A 27,786-nucleotide genomic window follows, 5' to 3' on the forward strand; every position below is an offset into this window, starting at 1 on the left:
AATAATCTTATTAATTAAATCCTAAAATCATATTTTAAAACGAATTTATTCAGAATGTTCGTTTGAAATTTATGTGACTTTTGAGGTTATGTTTATGTTTCCCCACTAATGTGTTATTAATATTAATGTATTCATAGAAAGAAATAATAATATTAAATAAATATTAATAGAAAACTCATATTCATTAAATTAAAATCGATTAAACAATGGAAGTATTATTTGTAGTGAATTTGAACAAGAAACTCTTTCCTTTTCATCGGAAACTTTATTTAATCTACTTTATCATTTAGATTTAACCAAGTGAATGGGGACACTACATGAATTGCAACCCAAACAGAAATATTTAAATGATTTAAGATAGTGGAAGGGAAAGTTGAAAAATTCTTAGTGTGTCTGACCTAGATGTCTTTTAGTAAGGCCCCAACCGGGCGAGAGTGTAAACGTTAACTTTCGCTTTTACTCAGTAAAGAAAACGAAACTCCGACGAATCGATGACACAGAAAAATGTTATTTTTTAAATTTTTGGTGTTAATCGGTGCGTTTTTTCCGGGTGAGTTTCTTACTAAAAAATTTAAAAAAAACTGACTTAATTGATTTTATTATTTAAAATTTAGGTTCAAACTCTTTAATAGTACCGGGGGAAATCCCAACTTTGCTTAGTTTGATTTATTCTAACATTCCAACAATTAAAAAAGGTGAGTTTTTAATTAACATAACCTAAAAAAATTTTTTTTTTAATAATTTCCGATTGAGAAATTATAAACGAAGAAACCTTGAAGTATCTATTAGCTTCGTCATAAATTGTTACGCGAATGCAAGTGAAAGTAAACTTAACAAGATAAACTTACCATTCCCCGTTTTCCAAGTTGACTTTTAACCTCACTTTCAAGGTTATTAATAAATTTTTGCTTTTTAGGTACCGATTCAAGATTAGGTTGGGGATTTCGCCTCGGAAACCGCGCAGATTTCCAAGTTTTAGTCGAATTGGGCCCACAAACAAACACTCAACCTTTAGCGAATCAACAACAACCATCAGGATCATCAAAAAGGGAATCATCCGATAGTTTAAGAGATATCCTTTGGGCGCAGAGGCAACAAGAAAAATTAGATCGAAAGAAAACCACAGAAAAACCACAAGTATAATATAATAAATTGTTTTTTGTACAGATTAAAACGTAATTCTTTTAGTTCTCAAATACAAACGGAGGGGGTTGGTTAAAAGAATGGAGCGAGTCGATGCAATCCAAAGAAACTCCACAAAAACCCGTTAAAATAATTGATGTCCCACTTGGAATTGGTGAAGTTGATGCGAAATTAGTTATTCCCGAGGATGATCTTAATCATGATGAAAAGGATGAAAATAATGAGGTTAAATCGGAAAAAGATAATTAAATATTTGTGTTGTAAAGTTAGTTTGTTAGGTTATGTAGGTATTTATTAATAAATGAGGTTATTTTTTTAAATGGATGAGGAGCGCCATCTATTATTGAATAGCGAAACTATTAAAGAATGAAATGAAAATGACGTAATTATTAATTAAATAAAGACGATTGGGAAAAATGTAGGGACTAAAGAGGTTCGTAATAATAATAATAATTAATTTTTATTATATTATGACGTAATGTCCCACTTTTTATTCAACTTTTTTTAACTTATGTTAGACAGAGAGAAAAGGAAACTGATAATTTTTACTTACTTAAATATATTACATAATATTTCCACTAAAAATCGTCATCTCAGTTATTTTCGGGTAACTTCTTCTTATTAATTTTCTTTTTTTGTTAATTTTCTCGTTTAACTTTACTTCCTTATTAATCCTTATCTTAATCTCATTAAATATACATCACATTATTCGAAATAGAGGATAGCAATATCCGCTGTGTGAGTCCCTTATTAAAATTAATCTATATACATAGCGCAATTTACACCATCGACAGATCATGTGACGTTTATCTCTTCTTCGCTGTCATTCGAACTGTCATAATCCATCGAATCGAAAAGTTGATAATTTTGCGTCCCCTCCAACGAAGAAACAACCCCCCCTCCTCCTCCTCTTTGTTGTTGTTGATCCGCAGGAGAACTCGCAGGAGAAATATCAGGAACGTCGCTTAAATCTAATTTAGGTTTATCACCGTCCGCGTCGCTTAAATCCGGGTGCGGATTGTTTTTATTCGGTAAAGTTTGCTCTCTAGAACCGCCAGCGGCTAAAAGTTCGCGTTCTTTTGAGTTTCTCCATTTCATTCGACGATTTTGAAACCAAATTTTAACCTAAAAAATTAAATTTGAATTAAATTAAAGAACGTAGCCTAAATTGCATATAATGAAAGAACGTATCCTAAATGATTTAGTTAAGGAACGTAGCCTAACGATTTGTTGCCAACTTAATTCTATTAAATCAATTCAAAGTGTATTATATAAAGCGCGGTTCTAAATAAATGAATAATTTAAAGTGTAGGGAATGTTCACGACAGGCCCGGGTTTCAGTGAATTTCCATTAGCGCGTCACAACGGTAGACGTCTACCCCTTTTTTTCTTTATTATAATTATTTTTTTTTGTTAATTTAACAATGGGGCGCCGCTTTGAAAGCGGAGCGTAGGTGGAGCTTTCCCCCATCATTCTCTTAACCGTCTACATCACTATTTTTCGAGTTCCTTTTAATTCTATTTTTAAGCGGGCAGGTCCGGCCCTGCCCCGCCCCATTATTCACCGCCGACTACGAACTCTTCGGAGAGGGGCATGATCCGTTACCATTGGGTGTTCAAATTTTCTTTCGTCCTTCTTTCCACGCCTATTCCGAAAAATTAAAATTAAAAAAAAAATTTAAAAACAGATTTTAAATAATTTTGTTTTTGATTAGAATTAAAAATAATTTACGTTGAGAACAATTAATGAGGGGGCGCGTCTCATTGTAATTAAGCGTCGTCGTCGTCGTTCATCCCCACCTACAACTAACTCCCCCGGTATTCTTCGGCGTTCATCCCCTATTCTAGGGTTCTATTACTGCGGAGGCGGCGACCACCACGCCCCCGCGCGGAAATTGTCTTAAACAGGCGCGAGCGAGCGAGGTGGCGCTCCGTTGTGTTTAAAACGATTACCGACCGACCGAGTGGATTAATTGGATTTTCTCAAAACCCACCCCACCCCCACCGCCATCATCCTCTTTATCCCTAAATCGACTATTTCTCGACGATTTTGTATCTCTTTTTGTTTGACATTTTTGTTCTTTTTCGTAGTATTAAAGTTATTATTGAGATTGTAATTTAAAATTAATATTGCATAAAAATGTTAGAAGACATGCAAATTAATTAATAATGAAACAGGTAATTCGAGGGAGGCCTCAATGGTAGCTTTGCGCTGGAAACAACTCCAAGACACAGAGTGTGTGATAACTTCGTCGCAAAAGAAAACCAAGGGGATTGTATGTTTCAGCAATGGGGACCTAAGGTTGCTCTTAGGTTTCCTAAAATACCACTTCTTCAATATTGGACAAATTGAAAATCAAACTTGTCGATTTTCAATCAGAGACTGCTGAACATATTCTGTCGTCTGAATACGACGTTAGAAGCTGGTTAAGGCAGAAAATTTTCGCAAAGGTCCGCCTGATACCTACTGACATAAAGAAACAGTATACATACAAGGTTTCCCAAAAGTACCGGATAAATTTGTTACAACAATTAAAAACAATTTATGGAAAAATCGCTGAAGGTCAATATTAATGAATAACCATGCGTAACCATGGCAACCAACTGTTTGAGATATTTTATTAAGGCCCACTTTTACCACCTCTTGATAAATTTATCCGATTGATAAATTGGCGCTCTTAGCCAATGACAGCGCTTAAAACCGTTGTAACCATGGTAATTATCTATCGGTTAAATTTATCAAGAGGTGGTAAAAGTGGGCCTAAATGATTAGTTTTTAATATCTAAAACAGTTGATTACCATGGTTACTGCTAGTTACTGCCAGCATCTATCCATGAAGAGAATATAGAAAAGTTGGTTTTCCACTTAGCAGAAAAATAGTTTAAGAGATGCTCTTACATGTAAAAATAAATTTTGTTTTGAAAAAATGTTTTTGTAATTCGCTACGGTAATGGAAGCTATAACAGTACTCAAACGGGTGCTGTAATGAGACTCCTTACAGCATCCGATGCTGTAATGAGATTTTAGTAACATTTTATGGAACCAGTTCAAGTTGGTGACATTGGGTCATTAATTTTTCTAGTTGTCAACGTGACAATTTTTGTCTATGGATGTTTAAATACGTTCTTAGCATCGAATACAAAGTCCACAATGATGAGGACATTGACTCTGAGCAATTTCTCTTATTTTGGGAAGTGTACATCAAACATTTTTTTCAGGTGAATATATTTTGTGTGTTGACAGTTTCTAATTGTCAATTCACAGTTTCTATTTTCAAGTGTTCCGGTGTTACCAACTGCTACATATCTATTTCCTTACATTGCCAAAATTTACTATATTTTTGTTAAGAAAAAGTATAAAAACGCGAATTACAAAAAATAGCATAAAAAACACGTTTCATAAGACTTAAAGCACACATTCAACTTGAATTCGTGCATTTCAAGTGCGTCTTACGAAACTTGTTTTTTAATATACTATTTTGTTTTTTTTTCAAAACGAGACCCCTCGTATTCATCAAACCATTTCAATTGATAATAGGCTCATGAAAATCGGAATGTAAATGACAGTGTTACAGCTCGGGGCGTTTTTGTGTGACATCTGTATAAAGAAACAAGATCTTGGAGCAATGCTAAGGTTTATCAAGGACCGAGATATGCCCTAAACCTTTGGCCTTAAGTTGGAGCCAAAGGTGGAGCCGCTCACCTCAGCCCGGCTGCAGTAATAATAGCAATCGGCTGCATGGCTCTGGGTCTATACCAATTTACATGAAGAGTCTTTAGCAGCTTTGATTCTGGAGTTCGGCTACTCTTTAATCATTTATATTGAAGAGTCTCGCCGGCAAGCGACCTCGGCTCTGAGTCTAACAGCTTTGATTATAGAGTAAGATTACTAACTCTTTAACAGCTTACATTGAAGGACCTCGACCGCAAGCGACCTCGGCTTTAAGTCTTTAACAGCTTAGATTCTGGAGATCGGCTACTCTTTAATCACTTATTCTTTAACAACTTAAATTTTAGAGTTTCGTTTATTTGTAATAAACACAAACCTCTGTTTGTGTATTTAATGAACCGTTAAAAGATGGAAATTGAGATACTGCACAATGAGAATATTATTACACGGCGGTCGTTTTGATCCGAAATGATGCAGTGATTTCGATTCGGTGGGAATTTATAGGAGTGGAGAGGGGCGTCACGATTGGTTGGTTTGACACTGGTAAAGGAAACCGCAATGTGCAGTCAATGTTGTGTGTATAGAGCGCATTTCAATTGCTATAACCGCTACCAGGGGCGTAATTCAACTCACTCTTTGTGTTAATAACACTTTGTATTAGATTGAAGTAAAAATTTGATGCTACTTGTACATATTGGTTTGTGTCACCGCCAAAAACAAATCATCCAACCTAAAGAGATCCTTTTAAACCGTATAATTTATCCTGTTTCCTCATCGTTTGATTCAGATCGGTTCGTTCGGTTGGATAATTATCCACGTTCACCAACCATGCAACGAGAGAGGAAAAAAAAAGAAGGGGCTCACAGCATCAGTTCACGTCAAGTGCAGAAGTAACGTCGTCGTCGTTGTCGTTTCCGCCACGCCATCCTTATTTATTTATCCTCTCGTAAAATGTGTATCGTCCCTTTCCCCCGCACATCCTCGCATTCGATTTCAAGCAAAAGACAATACGGTGCGGTGATTTGTAGAGCGTAATAGGACACCCTCCGATTAGTTTAAAAGGCCCCCTTCCTTCTCCATTCACTTCCATCTCTCCGTTATGTTCTGATAGATGACAGATCTTACTAATAGATTCTTCCCCCTATAAGCACTGTGTTAGGTTGGTAACATATGTTTTTGATGGGCCCCACACGATTTCGACTCGGAAAGTATACGATAGGGGATGAAACGGGGATGTTTTTTTTTTGAACCCCTTTTATTTATCCGTCTAATTCTAGATAATTCGTTTGTGTTTCTATACTGTGATTGAATTGAAAAGAAATCGGGGTTAATTGATGAATTTTGATTTTCTATTTATGACAAAAATAATACTATATCAATTCAAATTTTGCATCATTTAAAAGTAGATCACAACAAATAATAACTAGCTTTCTACTAACACTACCAAGGCTTCTGCTATCAATATTTAGTCATTTTTCAGGAATATTAAGTTTCTTTTCAGCAATATCTATGCTTCTACCAATACTATAACAATATCTAATCTTCTGCCTGCAGCTTCTAGTCGTTTTCCAACAATATCTATTCTACTCTAAGTAGTATTTCTTCTTGAAGTTATTTGCTGCAACATTTAATTTTCTGCTAACAGTATCTATACTTCAATCTGAAGTATATAGCTTACTGTCAGCAATACTAAACAGTGCTTAACTATCTAGTATTCTCTCTGAATTAAGAGCAAATCTTTTACAAACGTAATATCCAAAATTGATCACCTTGTACCAAACCACACCACATAAATTACAACCAACACAAAGGTTTGTGTATGCATAATGAGTATCAAGCAACAATTAAAAAGTAAGTTCTTTTATGGATACGTTCTTAAAACATAGTTAAATGAAAATTAATCAAAATATTTATTTACCTGACTATCCTTCAACCCTAATTTCTCCGCTAATTTCTTCCTATCCGGTTTACTGATATACTTCTGTATCTGAAACCGCCTCTCCAAACCTTTCCTTTGCAAATCGCTAAAAACCGCCCTCCTCATCATCCCCCTTCTTGGCTTTCCCCGGCCGCTATGCGCCCAAGGGAACGTTCCCGGTAACGGAAACACCGCCGATTGAGTCCCGGAAACCGGAGTTGACACTAAATAAAATAATAATTTAATTATTACTTTGTATTTAAAAAAAAAGTTATTTTGTGTTGTTTATAAACGTTCGGGGGATAAATTTAACACCCCCAACTCCTCTTTAGCGCCCCCCGGGTTCCGTTTCACCCCCTTTTCGTAACGGTGGCCGTTTAACGGGTTTACTTGTTGGCGCCGGTTCTGTTTTGTGCCAATTACGAAGGCGTCGCCCCTCTACCTACTCTCTCTCCGTTGGTGTACACACAGATTGTGTATTCGCGAGCGTTCCCGCGGGGGAGACACTTGACCCGGACCCGAACCGTGTTAATTTACCCCCCGGGATGGGACTAAAACGGTCACCCTAATTCACCCTTATAAACAAAACAACCGTGTAACTAATCCAAACGCTTATTTAGATCACTATTATTTATTTATTTTTTTCAATTTAATTACCTGTAAGGTAAGGCTGAGGGCGACAATGAGCCAATAAAATGTGAGGATTGAAATGCGGTGGTCTGCTTGGCACCGGTTTGGCAATTCCTCCACCTCCTGGCGGTGCATGACTACTCAAATATGAGCCCAAACCCAGTAAACTTGGCGGAGTTACGTGTATTAAAGATTCTGAAAGTAAAAGAGAAATTATTTAAGATGTAAACATAACCTCAAATTCGTTTTACCCTAAAAAAAATCGTAAAATAAGGTCGGTTAACTTACGTTTATGTATTATTTAAATAAAATCACTTTGTTTTTACAAAAAAATAACAATGAATTAAAATAACGTTTAAATTATCTTTGACGTTTATGCGTTGGTGTTGACTTTTTTTACTGCCAACCTCGAAAAAATTAAAATTACTAGGTGATAAATGTCACAAAATCTTAAAATAATATTTTAATCTTAAATAAGGAATTTAATTACTGTTTAAATATGATTTTAAACTAAGCAAACTTAGTAGAATTAGGTGTATTAAAGAATTTGAAATTTAAGAAAAAATTTAAGATATAAACATAACCTAAAAATTGATTTTTGGCCCTATAACTACTATTATTTTTAACATAAAAGATTGGTTAAATAACTTACGTTTATGCATTATTTAAGTAAAACCACTATGTTTTTATTAAAAAAATAAAATTTCTAAATAAAAAACGTATTTATAACGTTTAAATAATCGTTGACAGTTACGTGATGAAGTTGGCTTTTTTTGATAGCCAACCTCAAAAAAATTAATATCACTAGATGATAAAATTTAAGTAATTAATTGAATTATTACTGTTTTTAATTAATTAATTTCGATTTGATATAAATATTTAAAAGGGAAAATCGAATTTGATATACCTATTTATTTAAAAAATTGATTTTAAATTATGTATTTTAATTTGTGAAATGTCACTAAACCTAACTACATACCAAACTACCCTCAAAATATAATTTTTGACATTTACTAAATACAAAAAAATTAAGGTTAAGTTTGTTTTTAATTTTAGCAAAACTTTGATAAAAAAAATTCTAAATTGATTTTGAAGGCGCCGTTTGTTGGTTATTAAAAAGGGATTCAATGGGGCGCACAATGTCGGGGGTGGTACCACCGCCGGGGGACAAGGGCGCGACTTGGTCCCCCGTTTTCCCGGCAACTCTCTGTGTTCTATGTTCGGAGCCCCTCTTTCTAGCGCGGCTAAATCAATATATAAGGCGCGGGTGCAACTGACGGGCCGTTACTTCACTTTGATGGGGTGTTGGGGCGTAAGAAGACTGACCCCCCCCGAAAAAAAGGGGATGTTCTTTCAACCTAACCGAAGTTACATCAAGGGGAAATAAAAATAAATAAAAAATAGTAGTTTTCTTCTTCAATTTAAGAGATTTTATCAAAAGTTATTATCATCGCTTTCACTCCTTGCCACCTTTCGAGGAGAAAGAGAGAAAATTGGTAAACGACCTCTCCCCTCAAAACCGAAATTCTCGAAATAGATATATTCAAATGCGATTCCGAAAGCGAACAATATCCCCCGAAGTGCAAAAGGGGTTGATTTCGGGAGCGCGGCGTCAGCTGCTCCGGTGCTTAGTCGCCATTCGGGACTAAATCTTTCCTGCCTCGGTTCCCCCCGCTCCCAAATACCACCCCAAATGTGGGGTTTGGCAAAAATCTCGCTAAATCCCCCACAGCGGACTCGAAGAGAGAGAGAAAGGGTGCAAGAAAAAGATGGAAAAGTAGGAAATAAAGATGGAAATTGAGGTGGGGGAAATGGTGAAAGATAAAGAGGAAACCTGTCGAAAAAAGCTGCCGCCGGCATTTACACGTATTAATTCAAACTGTGCCGTCAGAATGCCGAAAACTCACCCCCCGAAAAGACCCATTTCCGATCCCTGATTCTTTTTCAAACCCTCACCATCAAGAAAAAACAGATTTCAATATTTCTTAAAAATGTACAAACAAAATAACGTTCAAAACGTCAAATTATTTTTTATGTCAACTTCTAAGATAATTCCATTTAGGAGGTGTTGTTTTAAACAGAATTGTTCCCGAAACTTGGACAGGTTCGTTTCCTAAACGCGTTAAATCCGACTCGTCGCACGCGTCGACACCTCGCCAAAGTGTTTCTCTCTCGAAGCTCGTTGCCACGGTAACCGAGCACAAGGCACTCGAAACACGAGAACTTTGCACCCACCGAGAGGTGCTTCAAGAAGTCTTAGCGCGTTAAGAGGCTACTTTACCATACAGCTCGGCAAATTACAAAAAACATACATTATTTATGAAAATATTTGGATGAAATTTTGTACATAGCTTCTTCTAACAATTCTACATAACGCATGGTGAAAATTTTTAAAGTTTTCCAAAAAAAGGGGTTTTTTTCCTCAATATTATACAATTTGGTCGTTCTTTTTTAGCTTGCATGATAGTATACTTGAAAATAGTAATATTTTTCAAATCAATTTTTTCAAAATTTTTAGTTATAAAGGAATAGTTTGTAATTTGCTAAAATTGCAAAAAGGTAGCGTAAAAATGAATATTTTCCGTCAAGATTCCCACGAAGTATTACCACCGCGTTAGTCCCGCCTCTTGCCGACTGAGCGGCGCTTACATCGACTCTCTTCATCGAAGCTCCTTGTTTTATCTATTACTTTTTAATGTGGTAGAGAAAATAATCATTTCCAAAAGTACGTTTTGAACTTTATTTTCCGTGATTTTCTACTAATGATTGTGTAATTTAACAAAATTTTTGAATTTATAGTCAATAGTTGTTATTTTATTGTGTACTATAGTGTTAGTTTAATTTAGTTTGTAAAGTTTTTATAAACAATGGGTAAGTATGTTCATCTAAAAAACTACCCCTTAGCATTTAAAGATATTCTCGAAAAAGGAGTAATAGACGGTAATAATTTACGATATAAATTTTTATACAATCTAAAATTTCATATTTTATAGTCCGAGATTCAATTGAAAAATGTATTCATTCAGAAAGGTAAGTTAAATTTTATTAATTTTATTGTATAAACTGTGGCACACATAAAAAGGACTTATTTAAAAAGAATAAACCATCACAGTAAAAATTAAAACGATACATTATTTGAAGCGATACCATAAGATAAATAATACAAATGATGCAGAACCAAATACTGATGGTGGAGAATAATTCATTCAACTGCAACAAAACTCGCATTAAATTTATTAATGAGTCAAAAGCAGGGCTTAGCAGCTCATTTCTTTTATGTTTTATGTGCGGGATAAAAAAGAAGCTTACACTGAAGAAAGCAAAGAGTCTATTGAGATAAACTCTGCTGTTGTTTCTGTTATCTGTCGGTACCGGATATACACAGGCTGAAGAATTATTGTTATGTGTTTGTTATTTATGTTAACAAAAACATTCCAAAAATATCAAGAAACCGCAAGTGACATGGCATAGCAGTTTATGAAGAACGCAGGTAAAGAAGAATTAATTTAGTTACAGCTTCAGGAAAAGTAAATAAAGACTGAATAAAGACTGTAAACGCTAAACGCTCGAACAACATCAATTACGATGCATCATCCGGAGTGGTACTGCTATAAAATAATTGTATACAATAAAATAAAATACTCGTGTATACAGAGTAATTCAGGTAGGTAGCGAAAGCCGATCAGGGTAATGATAGCAATTCGGTTATAATTTATGAGTGACATTTCACACGAAGAATATAAAAGAAAGAAGAATTTATTGGAAACTTGCAAGATGGATGCATTAACAGAAATAAAATACAAATTCTTACCAGAAGCTAAAGTACCAATCAGATATGGATCCAAGAAAGGTATCTGTGCCTAACTGCATCGAGATTTGGTGATGTATGTAGGATGAGAAATGACACGTCTTGCTTAAATAAAGTTAAATCAATCTTGTACTCGAAATTTGCTAGAAATAATAACACTAAACATGGCCAAGCCTATGAATGGCTTGCATTAAAAAAATTTGAAAGTAAATATAACTTGCCAGCAAACTCTTCAGCTCTATTCATCCGTAGGATGTATGGATTCTTAGTTGCAAGTCCAAATGAAACAATAAAAAACGAAAATGCCATCTTCGAGGTGAAGTGTCCAGCGAATTTCAAGAGCTTACATCTATTCAACGATGGCAAATTAAAATTTTCTAAAGATTTTTCTAGTCAGGGCTGTTTTATTTATTACACTATTAGCCATATTTTGTATACTTCAATCATTATTTAATATTATTATTAATTAGGTATTACATATTATTTCATTTACTTATACAAGGTGATGCAGACCATGCAGTCCATTTTTTAAACAGAAATATTAAAAAAGTTCGAATGAAAAGTAATAATATTCATAAAGGAACCACATTTATTCAGCTATTTTTTCTTTAATTTTTGTAACTACCTGTGTTTTCAAATAAAATTACTTACACGGTTACTCTGAGACACCTGTACATCAAACGAACGCATAATAATACAACAAAGATATAATTTATAAATGTTGTACCGAACTTTTCACATTCCCTGTATTGCAAATATATCTATTTTAATATAAAATGAAGTTATAAATGTTATTTTCGTTTCAAAATGATATAAATGTTTTATTGTTGTGAACCAAAATACTTAAAAAAACAAACGTAGTAAAAAGGTGGGCTACGACTACGATTATTAATAAAAAATCAAAATAATAAATAAATTGGAAAGTCAATAAAAAGATTGATTGTAATTCGTAATTAAGAAAAATTGTTAATAAACAATAATATTTAGAAGAAGTCGTTTAATTTCTTCATTAACAACATCGACGAGAAAAAGAATCGTAATAAAATAAACACGATGTTTTTTTAATCTATAAAGGGTCGGGCCTAGTAGAAAATAAACTCCGCCTCGTTGCTTCCGAACGTCCGTCGTCTGCGCCCCTCAGAAACTGACCGACCTGGTAAAGTGGGCTCTTAACCCTATTTCGTTTTGTTTTACAAAAAAACAAATTAACGAAAATAATTTCCAATGTTTAATTTTTTCGTATAATTAATCAAAAATTATTAATCCTTTAAAATAAGTCCAAACTCGATGGGGTTATCTTTAAAAATGGGTGAGATATAGCGATTTAAAAATAAATTTGACAGTTGAGTTTCAATTGTTTTCGAAAATGTATCTCGGGCGTTTTTAAAGATAACCCAGCCGAGTTTGGGTTCATTTTATAGGATTTTTTATTCTAAATGAGATGGTGATTATTAATTTTACGAAAAAACAAAACAAAAGTGACAAATTAACACTATTTAATTAATTAAAAAAATTTAATTTAATTAATCAAATATTTTTCCATTAAAATCTCGTATTTAATTAAATTTTTATTATTTCAGTTTCGAAAAATAAACTAAAAAAAACTAAAAACTAAAAAAATAAAATAAATAAATATTTTAAACTTCCGGTTTTTAATTTTTTGAGTAATTAATTAAAAATTTACACGCCAGGGTTCGTTAAAAATAACCAAGATACGGCGATTTAATAATAAATTTGACAATTGAGTTTCAATTGTTTTTGCAAATGGATCTCGGTAATCTTTAAAGATAAACCCATCGAGTTTGGTCTCAGTTTAAAAGATTCTTTATTTCCAACAAGATAGTGAGCATTATTTTTACGAAAAAACAAAGTAAAGTTTACGAGATACGAGATAGGGCGATTTTAAAATAAAATTGGCAGCTAATGTTCAATTGTTTTCGAAAACTGTTTTGGTTATATCTCGAGAATTTTTAAAGATAACCCTATCGTGTTTGGGCTCATTTTAAAGGATTTTCGATTTCCAACAAGATGCTGATCATAAAATTGATGTAACATGAAATAAATATTTAAATTTTTTCTTTTTTTGTAAAAAAAATAAGAAATTTAGACCACACATGGTATATAAAAAAAAGATACAAAGGATATAAAAGTTTACACGCACAATCGAGTCCCAATTGGGTTGTGTACACAACACGACCTTAATCCCAAATGCAAACAAGAAGGCAGGCGACCGAGCCCTTCAAAAAAGGGGCTCCCCTTAAAAAAAAAGAAACAATAAAAAAGTTGTGGTCTTTTGTCGACGGGATAAAAGACAACCCTGTATATGGATCTTTTTAAATTGTTGGTGCGCACAAAAGGATGTGTTTTTACAGGGCGTTTACAGCCAACGGATTTGCCAATGATAAACCTTCTAGTACACGCCTAAAATAATAACCCCAGCGGGGTAATAATAGCTAAGGTAACATATTTTTTGTATTTTTTCCCCTAACTAAGCTTAAAATACAATGGGAAATACAATTTTTATCGAAAAAATCTTTTTTTATGATTGTGGTAATATTATTCTAATGGGGATTTTTATTGTTACATTTTTTTTTGGGGTGGTAACACCCCCTTTTTTGTAATTCCAATTTTATCGCCTTTTATATTAACAGTTAATAATAAGATGATTAATCACTCACCGTTTTGAACGTGTTTATTCTGTTGATCAGTACCCAAAATCGCACTGACACTAAACTTGAGCACCGGTTTCGTATCTTTTTCCACCATCCGACAACATTGAAAACTACCGCAATCGAAACGACCACAACCAGAACAAATCCGGAATCGAGCCAACATCTGATCGCGATCGGATTTGTCGTTAATTTGTTGTTGGGGCGACGGCGAAAGTCTTTCGTTTTCATCTTCAACGTTTAATTTCATCGAGGCGTCCGAGTCGATTCCGATTCCGGTCGAGCCCGAATATTTTAAGAACGTATTCGAATTTGGGGAAATTTCGGCGTCTTCCGAGGATAACTCTGAAGTTTGCGGCGATAATTTCTCGCGGGATGATAATAAGCTTTCCATCGAGAACGGCGACGCGTTATTATTTAAACTTTTCAACATTTTCTCGGATGTGTTTAAGAAATGAAGGGCGTTGTGAAACATTTTTTTTTGAATAATCTATAAAAAAAATTTAATAAATCACTTTTAATAAATAAATCACTCAATTTAATTTCATTTATTAATCACTTAAAATTTAAAAATATTTTTTTTTATTTTAAGTTGAAAAAAAAATAATTTTTTTACCTTTTTAATAATTTTAAGGGAATAGTACTATTCACAAAGTTGTTAGGTGGTGGACTGAGAGCAGGGCTTTTGAATTTCCAACCCCTTTGAGGGGGGGGAGAAATCGGAAGGACGTTGAAGGGGATGGGAATTCGGTGTGTTTCGGGGTGGGGCTTCGTCCTTCCTGGGGGAGGTGCTTCTTATAAATCCGGGACTATTTCATTGTGTTTGGCGCGAAACGGCGGACTTTGTTTTGCTTTTTATTTTCACTGTTCCGCTTTTTTCCTTTTCTCTGTGGGGCAAACGGAGAGCTAAAAAATCATATCCGGATTATTTTCTCGACGAATAAATGCGATTTAAAACAACCCGCTACAAAAACTATTTTACAATTATTATTAAATTTCAGTTTTGATAAATTGTAGCTAATTTACATGGTTAGGTTTAATAGATATTAAAATACAAAGTGGTTTATACATTTAAGAGTGGTGTTGGGACGATCATTAAGTGTCTTAATGTACAATAATTATCTGAATTTGTGTAATAAAATTGCAATGTTGTATCTTTAAGCCGAGGTCGCTTGCGGCCGAGGCAGGGGCTCGGTTACGTTTTAACTTTATGGAACTTCATTACTACGCCTCGCCCGCAAAGCGGTCTCAGCGTCAACCTATTACGAACAGCAAAAATATGTTTTCTATGCCTTAGTATATAGTAGCTATTTGTATATCAAGTTTTCGATGTTTTATCATTAAGCCGAGGTCGCTTGCGGCCGAGGCAGTATATCTAAACCGTTTTATCTTTATAGAGCTTCATTATAAAGCCTCGATTGCAAGCAACCTTAGATAAAACTTTTATAACTCGAAAAAAATTATCTTCCTTGTTTTAATATACAATAATTATTTGTGCAACAAGGTAGCGAGTTGTATCTTTAAGCCGAGGTCGCTTGCGGCCGAGGCAGTATATTTAAAACGTTTTATCTTTATAGTGCTTCATTACAAAGCCTCGATTGCAAGCAACCTTAGATAAAACTTTTATAACTAGAAAAAAATTATCTTCCTTGTTTTAATATACAATAAATATTTGTGTAACAAGGTAGCGAGTTGTATCTTTAAGCCGAGGTCGCTTTCGGCCGAGGCAGAACCTCGTATACGTTTTATCTGTATGGGAGTTCAATACTGTGCCTCGCCCGCAAATATATTTAAAACGTTTTATCATAATGAGGCTTCATTATAGTGCCTATATTATCTTTCCTGTTATAATATACAATAATTATTTATGTAACTAGGTTGCGATGTTGTATTTTCCAGCCGAGGTTACTTGCGGCCGAGGCAGAACCTCGTATAAGTTTTATCTGAATGGGAGTTCATTACTGTGCCTCGCCCGCAAATATATTTAAAACGTTTTATCATAATGGGGCTTCATTATAGTGTCTATATTATCTTTCCTGTTTTAATATATAATAATTATTTATGTAACAAGGTTGCGATGTTGTATTTTCAAGCCGAGGTCACTTGCGGCCGAGTCAGGAGCTTGACTATACTTTATCATTATGGGGCTTCATTATCGTGCTTCGTCCGCAAACAACCTCAATTACAAACCTTTATAATTAGCCAAAATATATATTTTCTTGCTTTGGTATACAGTACCAAATTGCATGAGAAGGCTATGATGCTGTGTCTTCAAGCCGAGGTCGCTTGCGGCCGCGGCAAAAGCTCAGTTGTGTTTTAACTTTATAAAACTTCATTGTTGAGCTTCGTCAGCAGGACACCTCAGCTAAAAACCTTTATAATCAGAAAAATACATATTTCCTTGCTTCGATATACTTACAGTAATTACTTGCATAAGTATGTTCCGATGTTGTATCTTCAAGCCGAGGTCGCTTGTGGTCGAGGCAAGAACTCAGTTGTTTTAACTTTATAAAACTTCATTGTTGAGCTTCGTCAGCAGGACACCTCAGCTAAAAACCTTTATAATCAGCAAAAATACATATTTCCTTGCTTCGATATACTTACAGTAATTACTTGCATAAGAATGTTCCGATGCTGTATCTTCAAGCCGAGGTCGCTTGTGGTCGAGGCAAGAGCTCAGTTGTGTTTTAACTTTATAAAACTTCATTGTTGAGCTTCGCCCGCTAATTATAAAGGTGCAAACCTTTATAATTAGCAAAAATATATATTTATACCACCACCTAAAGTAAAATGGCTAACAAGTAATGTTAAGATACAACAGTTCTAGTATCTTTAAAAATCTATTACAATAAATACAAATTAAGTATACAGGGTAAATCAAAAAGTTATGACGAAACAAAGTTAAGTTTATTTTAATGGAAAATCCTGTATATTATTCCATATTCCAATTCATATCGAAAATCTAAACAAAATTCATATAGCACATCATGAATCTAAACTTAACCGTTTTCAAGATATCAAATTATAATAGCAAATTATTCAAACTGAATGTATTTTTGATATGTGTTATGTCACTGCGATGTTATGGAGATGAGAAACTTTCAATGGTAAGTTGATGAATTAAGAACATAATCGATTAAAATTGACTGACCCTGTATTCTTAATTTGTATTTATTGTAATAGATTTTAAAAGCACTAATACTTTTGTATCTTAACATTTTTCAGTAGCTATCTTACTTTAGAAGCATATCAGCGACCCTGTATATTTTCTTGCTTTAGTATAAAGTAGCAATTTGTATAACAATATTGTGTTATATAGTATATTGTCTAATATTGTATCAAACTGTATTGCATCAGCCGTAAACTTTTGTTTAATGCATAATCATTGACTCCACTAATTTGTTTTCAAAATCTTTTGACAAGCAATTTCTATTGCTTTTGTAAAGCAACTTTTAAATCATCCTTATTTGATATTCTCCGTAATCTAACTGTATTATTTAAATATTCCCATAAATTCTGTATGGGATATACGTCGGAAACGTTTTGAACCGTTGTTATATCATTAATAATGATGAATTTCTTCATCATTCATAGAGCCACATTGATTCGAAGCCAACAGAATAATAAAACGAATTTTTGCTTTAAAACGCTTATTACATCGCCTTAAACCCTGGTCGTAAGGGTTGGTTTGAACGTTGCCCAATGGCATTTCGCGGTTCAATTGTCGATAAAACAAAAGCTCGTCCGTCGGAATACTTCTCTCTCGCTTCCTCCCTCTTCGGAGGCGGCAAAAACGACGTCGAGAAGGAGAAACGAGCGGGGGAGGCTACACACCGGGGGTAACATTGATTTAATATAGACTTGAGTGTTTCGCCGCGCACCGGAACAGGAAATGGGGGGCGCGCGCGAGAGACGTGGAGGGGCTTCGTAACCAATCGGCGAGACTTTTAAAATTAGGCACGCCTTTAAAAAAAAATTATGTCAAAATTTAACAAAAAAAATCGAAAAAATACCAAAATAATAATTTTTAGAATAAATAAACCGGGGGGTTATTAAAATATTTTTAATATCGATATAAAAGGGAAAAGAAGGAAAAGAAGGGGGGTACATGTATTAAATTTGCATAAATTTTGCGGCATCTGTCGCAGAAAAATGAATCAAAAATCGCGAAATTAAATAAAAAATTAAAGTGATAAGTCAATATTTATCGTCTTTTGGTTAAACAACCCCCAAAATTCTATACTAAACAAACAGGACGATCACGAATAAAAAAATAACTAGAAATATGCAAATTGACTGCACACGAACCCTTCTGTCATAATATTTACACTCATCAGCGAGGCCGACGGTCGACGTATATCATTTCAATTCATTATTTCCCGCGCCCCAACACCAATTGACTTTAGAATATTTCGAACATTCATTTAGAAACGATTCAAATTAATAAATAAGGTTTAAAAGTAGTAGGGTTATTTTTTTATATCAAGTGTTCACCGAACCAAAACTAAAAGCGACTCTTTCTTTCACCATTGTGTCCTCCTCACCTTCTCGTTCACCTTTTAAACCCCCCCAGAGAAAAGGGGCAAAGTTAATGGTTTGGAAAATCATCATCGTCGGATGTATTTCGTTCAATTGGGGCGTGAAATAAAAGAAATTTCCAAACACACACCTTTAAGTCGGCAAAAAATCTTCGTTTCTTCATTTTTAACCTAAAACAAACAAAGATATCTCTTAAAATTCAAGTTTTAGCCGAAATTTTGGGTTATTTTAAGTTACAATTTTTTTTTGCATCATCAATCACTAAAATCGGAGAAATAAAACGTGATTTGTCATCGGTTCCTTTCAATTGCACAATACCCCCGTGTGCGGCTACGACAAAGGGCCCCCAAATCCATAAGCGGGGCGAGAAGACAAAAAATAACAGTCAGTCATCGTTTCGTAAATGTATCATCGATCATTACGCTAGCCGATGATACGCTTGTTAAGAATCGATCTGCTTTTACTTTTAACAAAGTGAATTCAATAAAAATCGTTAAAATTCGTTATTTACCTCAATTTTGCGAAGAAACTTAAAATTTATGTCAAATTATAACTGTCACATGGTCACCACACGCGAAAAATTAAAATTCCCTACAATTAATTAATTTAATTATCGATTTATTATCGAATTCGTTTTTGAATTATTAACAAAAAGTAATTAATCAACCAATGGTCGTTATATTAAATAATCAACATTTTTTTTTATATTAATAAACGATTTTAACAAAATTATTTGTGCCCATGTATACAATGCGACATAACCTCAAACAATAAAAATAATCCAACACAATAAGTGAATCCTTTTTAATTTATTTCGCGATTTATTAACGCAAATATGTAAAGTGTCGGCGCGTTGAGTAGAAAATGTTTCAATCCCCGACGTTTGAATAGAACCACCACAACAGGTCCATTGTTTCGGAAAACCATGGGGCCCCCTCGGTCGATTATTCGTCAATTGACGTGCGTGCATTATTCGAGGTTGAAATTAATAAAACGTCCCCCCCAAAACATCCCGAGTTAATCAACAATCCCTAAACGATATGTGGATTAAACGAAGAATTTAGGATTTAATCTCAATTAATTGTCGATAAATAGATTACGGTTCGAAAAAATGTTACTTTTTTAGTGCGATTTGAAACGTGGAGGTTGAGGGAAAACTCTGTGGGGGAGAGGAGTGGCCCGGAAAAATCCATCCGACGGGGGCGGCCCACGTGTAAAACGCGTTCAATTTGAAAGGCACCCGTCAACGGCAGAGGGGTACGATTTAAAATGTATACTTTTTAATCGAGAGAATGCGAAAACGAAAATAATTCCTTTTTTAAATCGAGATGACATCAATTTTTTGAGGTTAAGTTACTTTTAAATTTAATTTTCTTGAAAAATGATTTAAAAATTTAATTATTCTCGACGTGGACGACGTCGGAAGCTCGTAAGACCGGAAGTGCACCCCTTCAAATCCAATTAACTCAAAAAACGCCCCCCATTTTTCCTCCTCCTTCGTTTCCTCTTTCTCATCCTAGAGTTTTAACGCGAAATAGGGGCGGCTTCATCCCAGATTTCGTTTACGCCCGCGCTGAATTGACGCTGAAAAATTAAACGTTAAAGCGACTCTTTTTTTGGTTTCGTTTCTTACCCGGATCCTTTATTTTCTCCCCGTCGAATCGTTACGGATCAAACGACGCACCGCAACCCTCTTATCGTTATATCCTTTACGAATTAATTATCGTACAATGCTGCGGTTTAACCCACCGCAATCTCCCACTTAATCTCTATTGTGTCCCCCCTTTATCCGATAAGATATCCCCACAGAAATACACCGACACACGAAATCATTAACAGCTATAAAATAAAATTAATTAATTTAGTTGATTTAAATTGTTTTAATAAATTACTTACCTTAAATAAATTAACTAAGAAATTTGTTAAGAACTTTGAGGTTATGTTTCTTTTTTGACGTTTAAGTTATGAAGAAATTTTTTTAAATAAATTTAATTAATTAGTAATAAAAACGCTTAAATGAATTAAAATTAATTCGTTTTAGTGATTTTAATTAATTTTTATTTAGTGTTTATAAATAAAATAATTTAGATAATTTTTTATTTTTATATGTGTGGTACTCTGCGATAAGATTAATTTGACGTTTTAAGATGGTTTTAAGTTTAAGCCTATAAAAATCGAATTTAATTAATAATAACTCTAAAATATGTTTACAACGTAATTAAGTATCAATAATAATAGGTAATTAAGATGTCTTTATCATTAAGTTTAAGTTTTCATGGAATTTTTTATTTCTAAGGAGAAATGAATTGACGGGAAAAGTGAGGTTAAGTCTTACAATTTTATTTTCGAATTTAAAGCATTTATTAAAACTAAATTGAGGATGCGAATTTAAACACGTTTACTCCATCATATATCCTTTTTTATTATCAATACGTTTTTCTTCTATTTTTTTTTAAATTTCGAGATAATTGATTGACAAGACAAAGTGAGGTTATGTCTTAAATTTTATTTTTTGATTTAAAGGATTTATAAAAACTAAATTGAAGATACGCATTTAAAAACGTTTACCGGAACACATTGGCCTTTTTTTTGTACGACTAAAACCGAAAAGGGATAATTTGTCATCTCAACAATGTGTTTACGTCAGAGGATTTGAGGGTTTTTAGGGCCCTCATTTGAAATCAAAATCGGAAAGAATAAAAAGTAGCGCCCCGGCTGGTTTAAAGTCGCTTCTTTCTGTCCCATTTAACGCCCCAAACGATTATTAAGGGGTTCGGGCCGGTTTCAACGTTGATATTAACGATTCATATAAAAATCGGTTAATGTTAATTTTTTTAGATCTATTAAAATAGTATTAATTTGTCGTTGGAAACATAAATTCCGAAGGCGTCAGGTTAAAAATGATATACGGCCGCCCGTTTGTATCCACAGTCGTCGCCCTATAACTCATCGAACCGTTTATTTATATTTACGTCCACACGTGTGGCCCACCTCCAGAGCCCCGGAGTACCCCTGAGTTCCCCGGCATACCCCGGAATGCCCCAGACTTCTAACTATACCGGTAGGGTCGGGTTGTCGTTGTTGTTCTCTTTTGCACAGCAGCGGCGCCGCCCGGTGTCGATAGGATCGTAAATTTTAAAATCGAAGCCCTACCGAAAGTCGACGTTTTGCGAATTCGATTGAAGGCCCCCTTGATTTACGAAGTCTCTAAACCGAGGAGTGTTTCAATTGGCAGTAATGCGGAAATCGTAAATTGCGCCCTTAAAAGTGTCATTAAAGATTTACATTTTTTTTTTGATTTTCTTATATACAGAATGATCATTTTAAATTATTTAAAGGCGAAAATAAAATAATATATAAACGCGCTAATCGCATTAGGCGATGAAGAGAGAAATTGCGGAGTTCCCTGAAAGGCGGGGGATGAAGGGGGGCGCGCGCCTGTCCCTGACAGGTTTTATAAGGGTGTCGACCGCCCGTTGGTAGCCCCGTGCCGACCGGAAGGAAGGCCACGAGGCGTTAGGATATCCACCCTCGACTTTAACCCTCACCCCCCACCCCCACCGAAAGATATTTAAGCGATTTTAATCTCCTTATTTCTTCTTACCCGGAAAGAACCAGGTCGATATCATTATTTTCTTTTTCCCAAAAAAAAAAATAAAATAAAATAAAAAAACGATTATAACATGTGTTCAGAAAAATCCTTATTTGATATTAGCAAATATTGACCATGACATAAAGCGAAGAGCTTTATCGAGAATGGAAACGTAGAGTTTAGGGTTACAAATGGATTTCACTTCGAGGGGTGACCAAAAAGCCAAAACGATGTGTATCGGTTTACTTGCAACTTTAGCAAATTTGCGATATCGAGTTTTAAAATAAACGAAACTTAAAATCTCGTTAATTTATCGTTGGTTTTAACGTTAAATTCGTAATCTTCATGAAAAATGCTTTAATTTGATATCCCACAACCCCACATTTTAATTAGTAATATTTTAAAATTAATTATACGTCAAAATTTGACATTTTAGAACTGCCAATGTCATTAAATTTTAATGTTTATTTCAAATTACATTAAAAATGGATCGTTTAGCATAAAACTTTATCAAAAACTCCTTTATTTCGATCATTATTAGCATCTTCAACACTTTAAGTTAGACATCTATCAAATTTGACAGATTAAAATTATATGTTTGATTTAGCAACAAAGTTAAGAAAGTACTTGTTCATAAAAGCCGATGTTTTAACTAGTAATATTTTATTGAGTGTCTTAAAATTAATTATACGTCAAAATTTGACATGTTAGAACTGTCAATGTCATTAAATTTTAATATTTATTTCGAATTGCTTTAAAATCGTTTATTTCAAGATCAATCTTTATCAAAAAGTCTTTTGTTTCGATAATTATATTAATATTCATCACTTTAAGTTAGACACCTGCCAAATTTGACAGATTAAAATTATAAATTTGACTTAGTAATAATGTCGATTCATAAAAATCGATGTTTTAAATAGTAATATTTTATTGAGTGTCTTAAAATTAATTATACGTCATATATCCAAATCAATTTGATTTTAGACGTTGAAATTCGGTGACATTGACATTTTCAATATGTCAAATTTGACGTTTCTTAATCTCAAACGATTTTAATGAATTTTAAACTTTAAATATCGTTTTTTTGCAAATATTTCTACCTTAATTTTATAATTAAATCAAATTGACATTTTTAACCGTCAAAATTGACATATGCCAAATATACAACGAATTTTTTCAAAAAAAAATTGTCGGAAATAAAAAACCTCTTTTCGTATTAACTCACGTGTGAAATTTGGCTCGCAGGCCTCGGAATACGTTTCAAAGTTATGTTGGGGGTGGCGGGGGGGGATCGGGGATCGAGGGCAACCCCCCGCGAAAACTATCCCCCGTTTCGCAGGCGATCAAAAGAGCGTAGGGCCTCGGGGTCTCGCCGCCCCCACCTCCTCTTTTCCGAAACGGCCACTTTTTTTCGCGATATAACATTATATATGCATTATAATGCGGGCCGAATCGTTTTGTCGCGTCGAAATCGAGCGTCGCGTCGAAAAACGCGCCGGTCCGCTGGGTTCCGGGGCGGCGTCGGCGCCGCAGCCCGCCCGAGGCCAAGTTAAAGCATTCATATTATATAGAGAGTTAACGTTCAAATCTGCCAGCAACAGAAATTGAAACGATCCGAATGTGTGTTGTAGTTTTTTTTTCGCGGCCCCTCTTCTCTCTCTCTTCGCGCGCGAGTCGAACGGGTCCGCGGGAACTCCGCCCCCACGGGACCTGCGCCCGCGACTCCAAAGAATCACTTGATACTGTTGTTCGAGACTTCAACTCGAAACAAAGATTTAAAAAAATTTCATTTTTATTATTTTCTTTATTCCTGTCATTATTACCTGTTAAATTTGACAGCTTCAAATTATAAATTTTAGTTGGTAACAATGAAAAGACAGAAATTCAACACTTATATTCGTTTCTACTTTGTTATTTTGTTTTTTAGACACTTAATAAGGATGTAACAACTAAGAAAATTGATTTTGACATTTCTTGAAAATATTTCAAAGTTACCAAACAGTAAAAGGAGGTTGTTGGTTGGTGTCAAAATAGTTCTAATTGCTTAGAAACATCATTAGGATACTTGACGAAGTAAAAAAAAAGATTTTTATGTTATTGGAAAGTATTTTGAAGTTTCTAAAAAATAGAAAAACCTTGTTGGCGTATGTCGAAATGCTTCTAATTGATTAAAAACGTCCTTAGGACACTTAATAAGGATGACAGAATCATAAAAAATGATTTTAACATTTTATGAAAATGTTTCAATGTTGTCAAAAAGAAGAAAAGGATTGTTGGTGTGTATCAAAATAGTTCTAATTGATTAAAAACATCATTAGAATACTTAACGAAGTAAAAAAATGGATTTTTGTGTTTTTGGAAAGTGTTTTGAAGTTTCCAAAAAATAGAAAACGTTGTTGGTGCATGTCAAAATGGTTCTAATTGATTAAAAACATCCTTAGGACACTTAATAAGGATGACAGAACTAAAAAAAAGGTTGCTGGTGAGTGTCAAAATAGTTTTAATTGATAATAATGATCAAAATAACGATAAAAAAAGATTATAATTTTTATTACATTAAAAAATCAACTTAATCTAAGTGTGATTTAACCCCGATCTAAACCCCCTCAACCTCTTTTTAATCCCATTTTGTTGTATCCAATCGTAATAGACATCTAACCTCGCAGCCACCTCCATTCGCTTTGTACAAACCTCTTCGTTGGGCCCCCAAGAAATTAGGCCAACCTGAGTGTTCCCGTAGATAATCGGAGATCCGCTATCGCCTTCGCAACTTCCTTTCGTGCGATTATTCTCGGGGTTGTAATGGCAAAACATCGTTTTCACGCTGTATTTCGAGCGCTCGGTGGAGTCGTTAATTTCTTCGAGGCATTTTTTTTGCGTCCTCAAATAGCTGTTGGTGCATTGAAACCCAAGGGAGTCATCAACTAAATATTCCCCGCCATCGTCTTGTTTATTCACCCCGTACCCCATCAATTGTAGTTCATAAAGTTTCGATTCGTTTTCGTTCTCCATCATTTCGTGCAACATTTTTTTCGGGGATAAAGTAACTAATTTCGTGCGTTTCGTTAACTTAAACGGTTTTTCCAACTAAATCAAAAAATTTAAATTAATTAATTTTGATTTTGTTTGATTTTCTTACTTGGATGATGCAAAGATCGCTTTCTAAAGTGTACGATGTGAAGTTAGGGTGTAATTTTGGTGGGATGATCGCGTTCGAGGTTTGGTCGTAATTTCGGTTGTTTCTTATAAAACCGGAATAAGCGGTGATCGAGATTGCGTCCGCGCAACAATGTCCAGCTGTCAAAACGGTTTCAACGGATAAAAGTGACCCCCCGCACATAAATTTGGCGCTGTTCACGTAATACTCGAGGTAAATCTACAAAGAGAGTCTTAAAAAGTTATTAATCGATTAAATTAACTCACGTAAAAAGGGTATCTTGTGACATCGCAATTTTTGCCTCCAAAGATTTTTGCATCTTTGTACCCATGGGCGAATTTCAATAATAAAATTAGATAGACATCTAAAAATATTAACATTTTTCCCCTCAATCGCAAAGTAATTAATCGGGTAACAATTGGTTGTAAAAAATTAATTTTGTTTGTTCAGACTTAACGAGTCGTCGCGATTTAATGAATTTATTTATTTTTTTTTTTAAGATTTGGGACAATCGTGGATTGGAGGACGTCGGCGACACGCAAAGGGACGTCCGTTGCAAACGCCATTAGCCGGGGAATTACCCTAAGGCGGCTTCTAAATACTCCATTAAGGGTCGCAGCCGTTGCTGCTGCTTCTGACGTTTATGTATGACGCTCGGCTGCTGCTCTGCGGCCAAGGAGGGTGCTAACACGCATACACGGACAATCATACATCCAAAATATCGTCACTAACAAAAATTTAAAAAAAAAAATTTTTTAATTTTTTTGGACACCCGTATATTAATTCAAAATTATATTTACACCCCTGTATATACCCACGCTTTCCGTTCGACCAATCAAAATTGAGAATTCGTTTTCGTTGGTTTTCGGCGATTTTCGTGATTTGGTTACCATGGAGATTAATAAGTCAAACGCAAAACCGGTGCTATGTTTGAAAAAATTCACCAGAAAGATTTTTAGGTTATAAAAATGAGTTTTTGTTAGAAATTTAAATAATTAATCGCAAAAATTGAAGAAATTTCGTTGAGGTAAAGCTTTTTAATTGATTTATTAAGTAATTTATTTAATTTTGTAATTTTTTGTAATATTAAGATAAAAAGTGACGCTTTCATTCGGTGTTGCGGAACCCGTTGTATTAGTAACGTACCAGGTAAGCTAAATATGTAACTTAATTACTGTTCATTATTGTTGCTTAAGCACAATTAATGCTGTTTATTGTAACTGGAATGCTTTAAACTCGACTCAAACTAACCTAACATTGTCAAAATTTGACATTTTGGAAACGTCAACGTCATTAAATTTTAATATTTATTTCGAGTTGCTTTAAAAATCGATCGTTTCAGCATCAAAACTCCTTTATTTCGATAATTATATTCATCTTCACCACTTTAAGTTAGACACCTGTCAAATTTGATGAATTAAGATTATAAATTTGCTTTGGTAACAATGCCAAAGTATGACAAAATGGTTCTAATTGATTAAAAACATCATTAGAATACTTATAGAAGATGTTGGAATTAAAGAAAATGATTTTGATACTTTTTGAAAATGTTTCAAAGATCCTATGAAGTTGAAAAGGCTTATTGGTGTTTGTCAAAATGGTTCTAATCGATTAAAAACATCATTAGGGTACTTATAGAAGATGTCAGAACTGAAGGAAATGATTTTGATATTTTCGGAAATTGTTTCAAAGATCCTAGGAAGTTAGAAAGGGTTATTGGTGTATGTCAAAATGGTTTTAATCCATTAAAAACATCATTGGAATACTTATAGAAGATGTAAGAGTTGAAGAAAATGATTTTGATTTTCTTTGAAAGTGTCTCCAAAATCCTAAGAAGTAGAAAAAGCTTATTAGTGTTTGTCAAAAAGGTTCTAATCCATTAAAGACATCATTAGAACACTTATAGAAGATATGAGAATTGAAGAATATAATTTTGATAGTTTTTGAAAGTGTTACAAAGATCCTAGGAAGTTGAAAAGGCTTATTGGTGTATGTCAAAAAGGTTCTAATCGATTAAAAACATCTTTAGGACACTCAATGAGGATGACAGAACTAAAAAGATTGATTTTGGTATTTTTTGAAAATGTTTCAACGATCTCAGAAAGTTAAAAAAGTTTACTGATGTTTGTCAGAAAGATTCTAATCGATTAAAGCTTACTTAATAAGACCAAAAGAATCAAATAAAATAATTTTTTGATCCAACTGTACGAGATTATTTAAAATCGAATGAATAGGATGTTACACCGGAACTAACCGGATTTATACATTTATTATATCCGTGACCGGAAGGGGTTAGAATTAAAACCGAAATGAAAAAAAAAATAAAGGAGATAAAAGAAGGGGGCGCGTGTCGATTACAATAAAATGTAATAAATCGGGTTTCGCCAAATTATTTCGTGAAATTGCGCATCAAAAACACCTCCATATCACATTGTGGATTTATATATATATATATATATTGAATGGAAGGATGATCGTGATGGCTTTAGGTGGGGGGTTAATATAATAAAGTAAAGGGGGTTTGGATGTCCGAAACGGCAGCCGCGACCTCCGTAATCTTATATTAATAATTCAATGTTCCCTCTATTATAGTAATAAAGTAATATGTCATAAAAGAACCTCGGCGCCGGCTGACGCCATCTGCCGGCGATTTAATATCT

At 34.1% G+C, this 27,786-nt stretch overlaps 3 protein-coding genes and 1 long non-coding RNA gene across 6 annotated transcripts; 2 read left to right on the forward strand and 2 right to left on the reverse strand.

Annotated features, from left to right (window-relative positions):
- The first annotated feature begins 294 nt into the window (after positions 1 to 294).
- On the forward strand, positions 295 to 1,467 carry LOC111417593 (snustorr snarlik). Its single transcript, XM_023049926.2, has 4 exons — positions 295 to 550; positions 615 to 695; positions 917 to 1,137; positions 1,189 to 1,467. Exons 1-4 carry the CDS (start codon positions 505 to 507, stop codon positions 1,390 to 1,392), a joined length of 552 nt encoding a protein of 183 aa, XP_022905694.2. The 5' UTR covers positions 295 to 504; the 3' UTR covers positions 1,393 to 1,467.
- Positions 1,393 to 20,382, reverse strand: LOC111417575 (homeobox protein Dbx). 3 transcript variants are annotated; one of them, XM_071201140.1, is made up of 11 exons: positions 20,274 to 20,382; positions 20,011 to 20,216; positions 18,889 to 19,961; positions 16,443 to 18,547; positions 16,258 to 16,387; positions 16,029 to 16,203; positions 14,455 to 14,744; positions 13,848 to 14,328; positions 7,389 to 7,556; positions 6,732 to 6,955; positions 1,393 to 2,268 (listed from the first exon to the last, which is right to left on the reverse strand). In XM_071201140.1, exons 8-11 carry the CDS (start codon positions 14,311 to 14,313, stop codon positions 1,939 to 1,941), a joined length of 1,188 nt encoding a protein of 395 aa, XP_071057241.1. In that variant the 5' UTR covers positions 14,314 to 14,328; positions 14,455 to 14,744; positions 16,029 to 16,203; positions 16,258 to 16,387; positions 16,443 to 18,547; positions 18,889 to 19,961; positions 20,011 to 20,216; positions 20,274 to 20,382; the 3' UTR covers positions 1,393 to 1,938. The 3 variants fall into 3 exon arrangements, with proteins under 3 accessions (XP_071057241.1, XP_071057240.1, XP_022905667.1); XM_071201139.1 differs by having other exon boundaries at positions 18,615 to 19,961; XM_023049899.2 differs by lacking the exons at positions 16,029 to 16,203; positions 16,258 to 16,387 and having other exon boundaries at positions 18,383 to 18,547; positions 18,615 to 19,961.
- Positions 19,044 to 26,154, forward strand: LOC139432490 (uncharacterized). The gene is made up of 2 exons (XR_011642264.1): positions 19,044 to 19,634; positions 25,627 to 26,154. It is a non-coding gene; the product is annotated as an uncharacterized lncRNA (long non-coding RNA).
- Positions 24,463 to 25,533, reverse strand: LOC111417283 (trypsin-like). The gene is made up of 3 exons (XM_071201142.1): positions 25,393 to 25,533; positions 25,109 to 25,345; positions 24,463 to 25,056 (listed from the first exon to the last, which is right to left on the reverse strand). The coding sequence occupies exons 1-3, from the start codon at positions 25,504 to 25,506 to the stop codon at positions 24,544 to 24,546; spliced, it is 864 nt and encodes a 287-aa protein (XP_071057243.1). The 5' UTR covers positions 25,507 to 25,533; the 3' UTR covers positions 24,463 to 24,543.
- Positions 26,155 to 27,786: the final 1,632 nt, after the last annotated feature.

This window comes from Onthophagus taurus, unplaced genomic scaffold (genome assembly GCF_036711975.1).
Source record: "Onthophagus taurus isolate NC unplaced genomic scaffold, IU_Otau_3.0 ScKx7SY_16, whole genome shotgun sequence".
Lineage (NCBI taxonomy): Eukaryota > Metazoa > Arthropoda > Insecta > Coleoptera > Scarabaeidae > Onthophagus > Onthophagus taurus.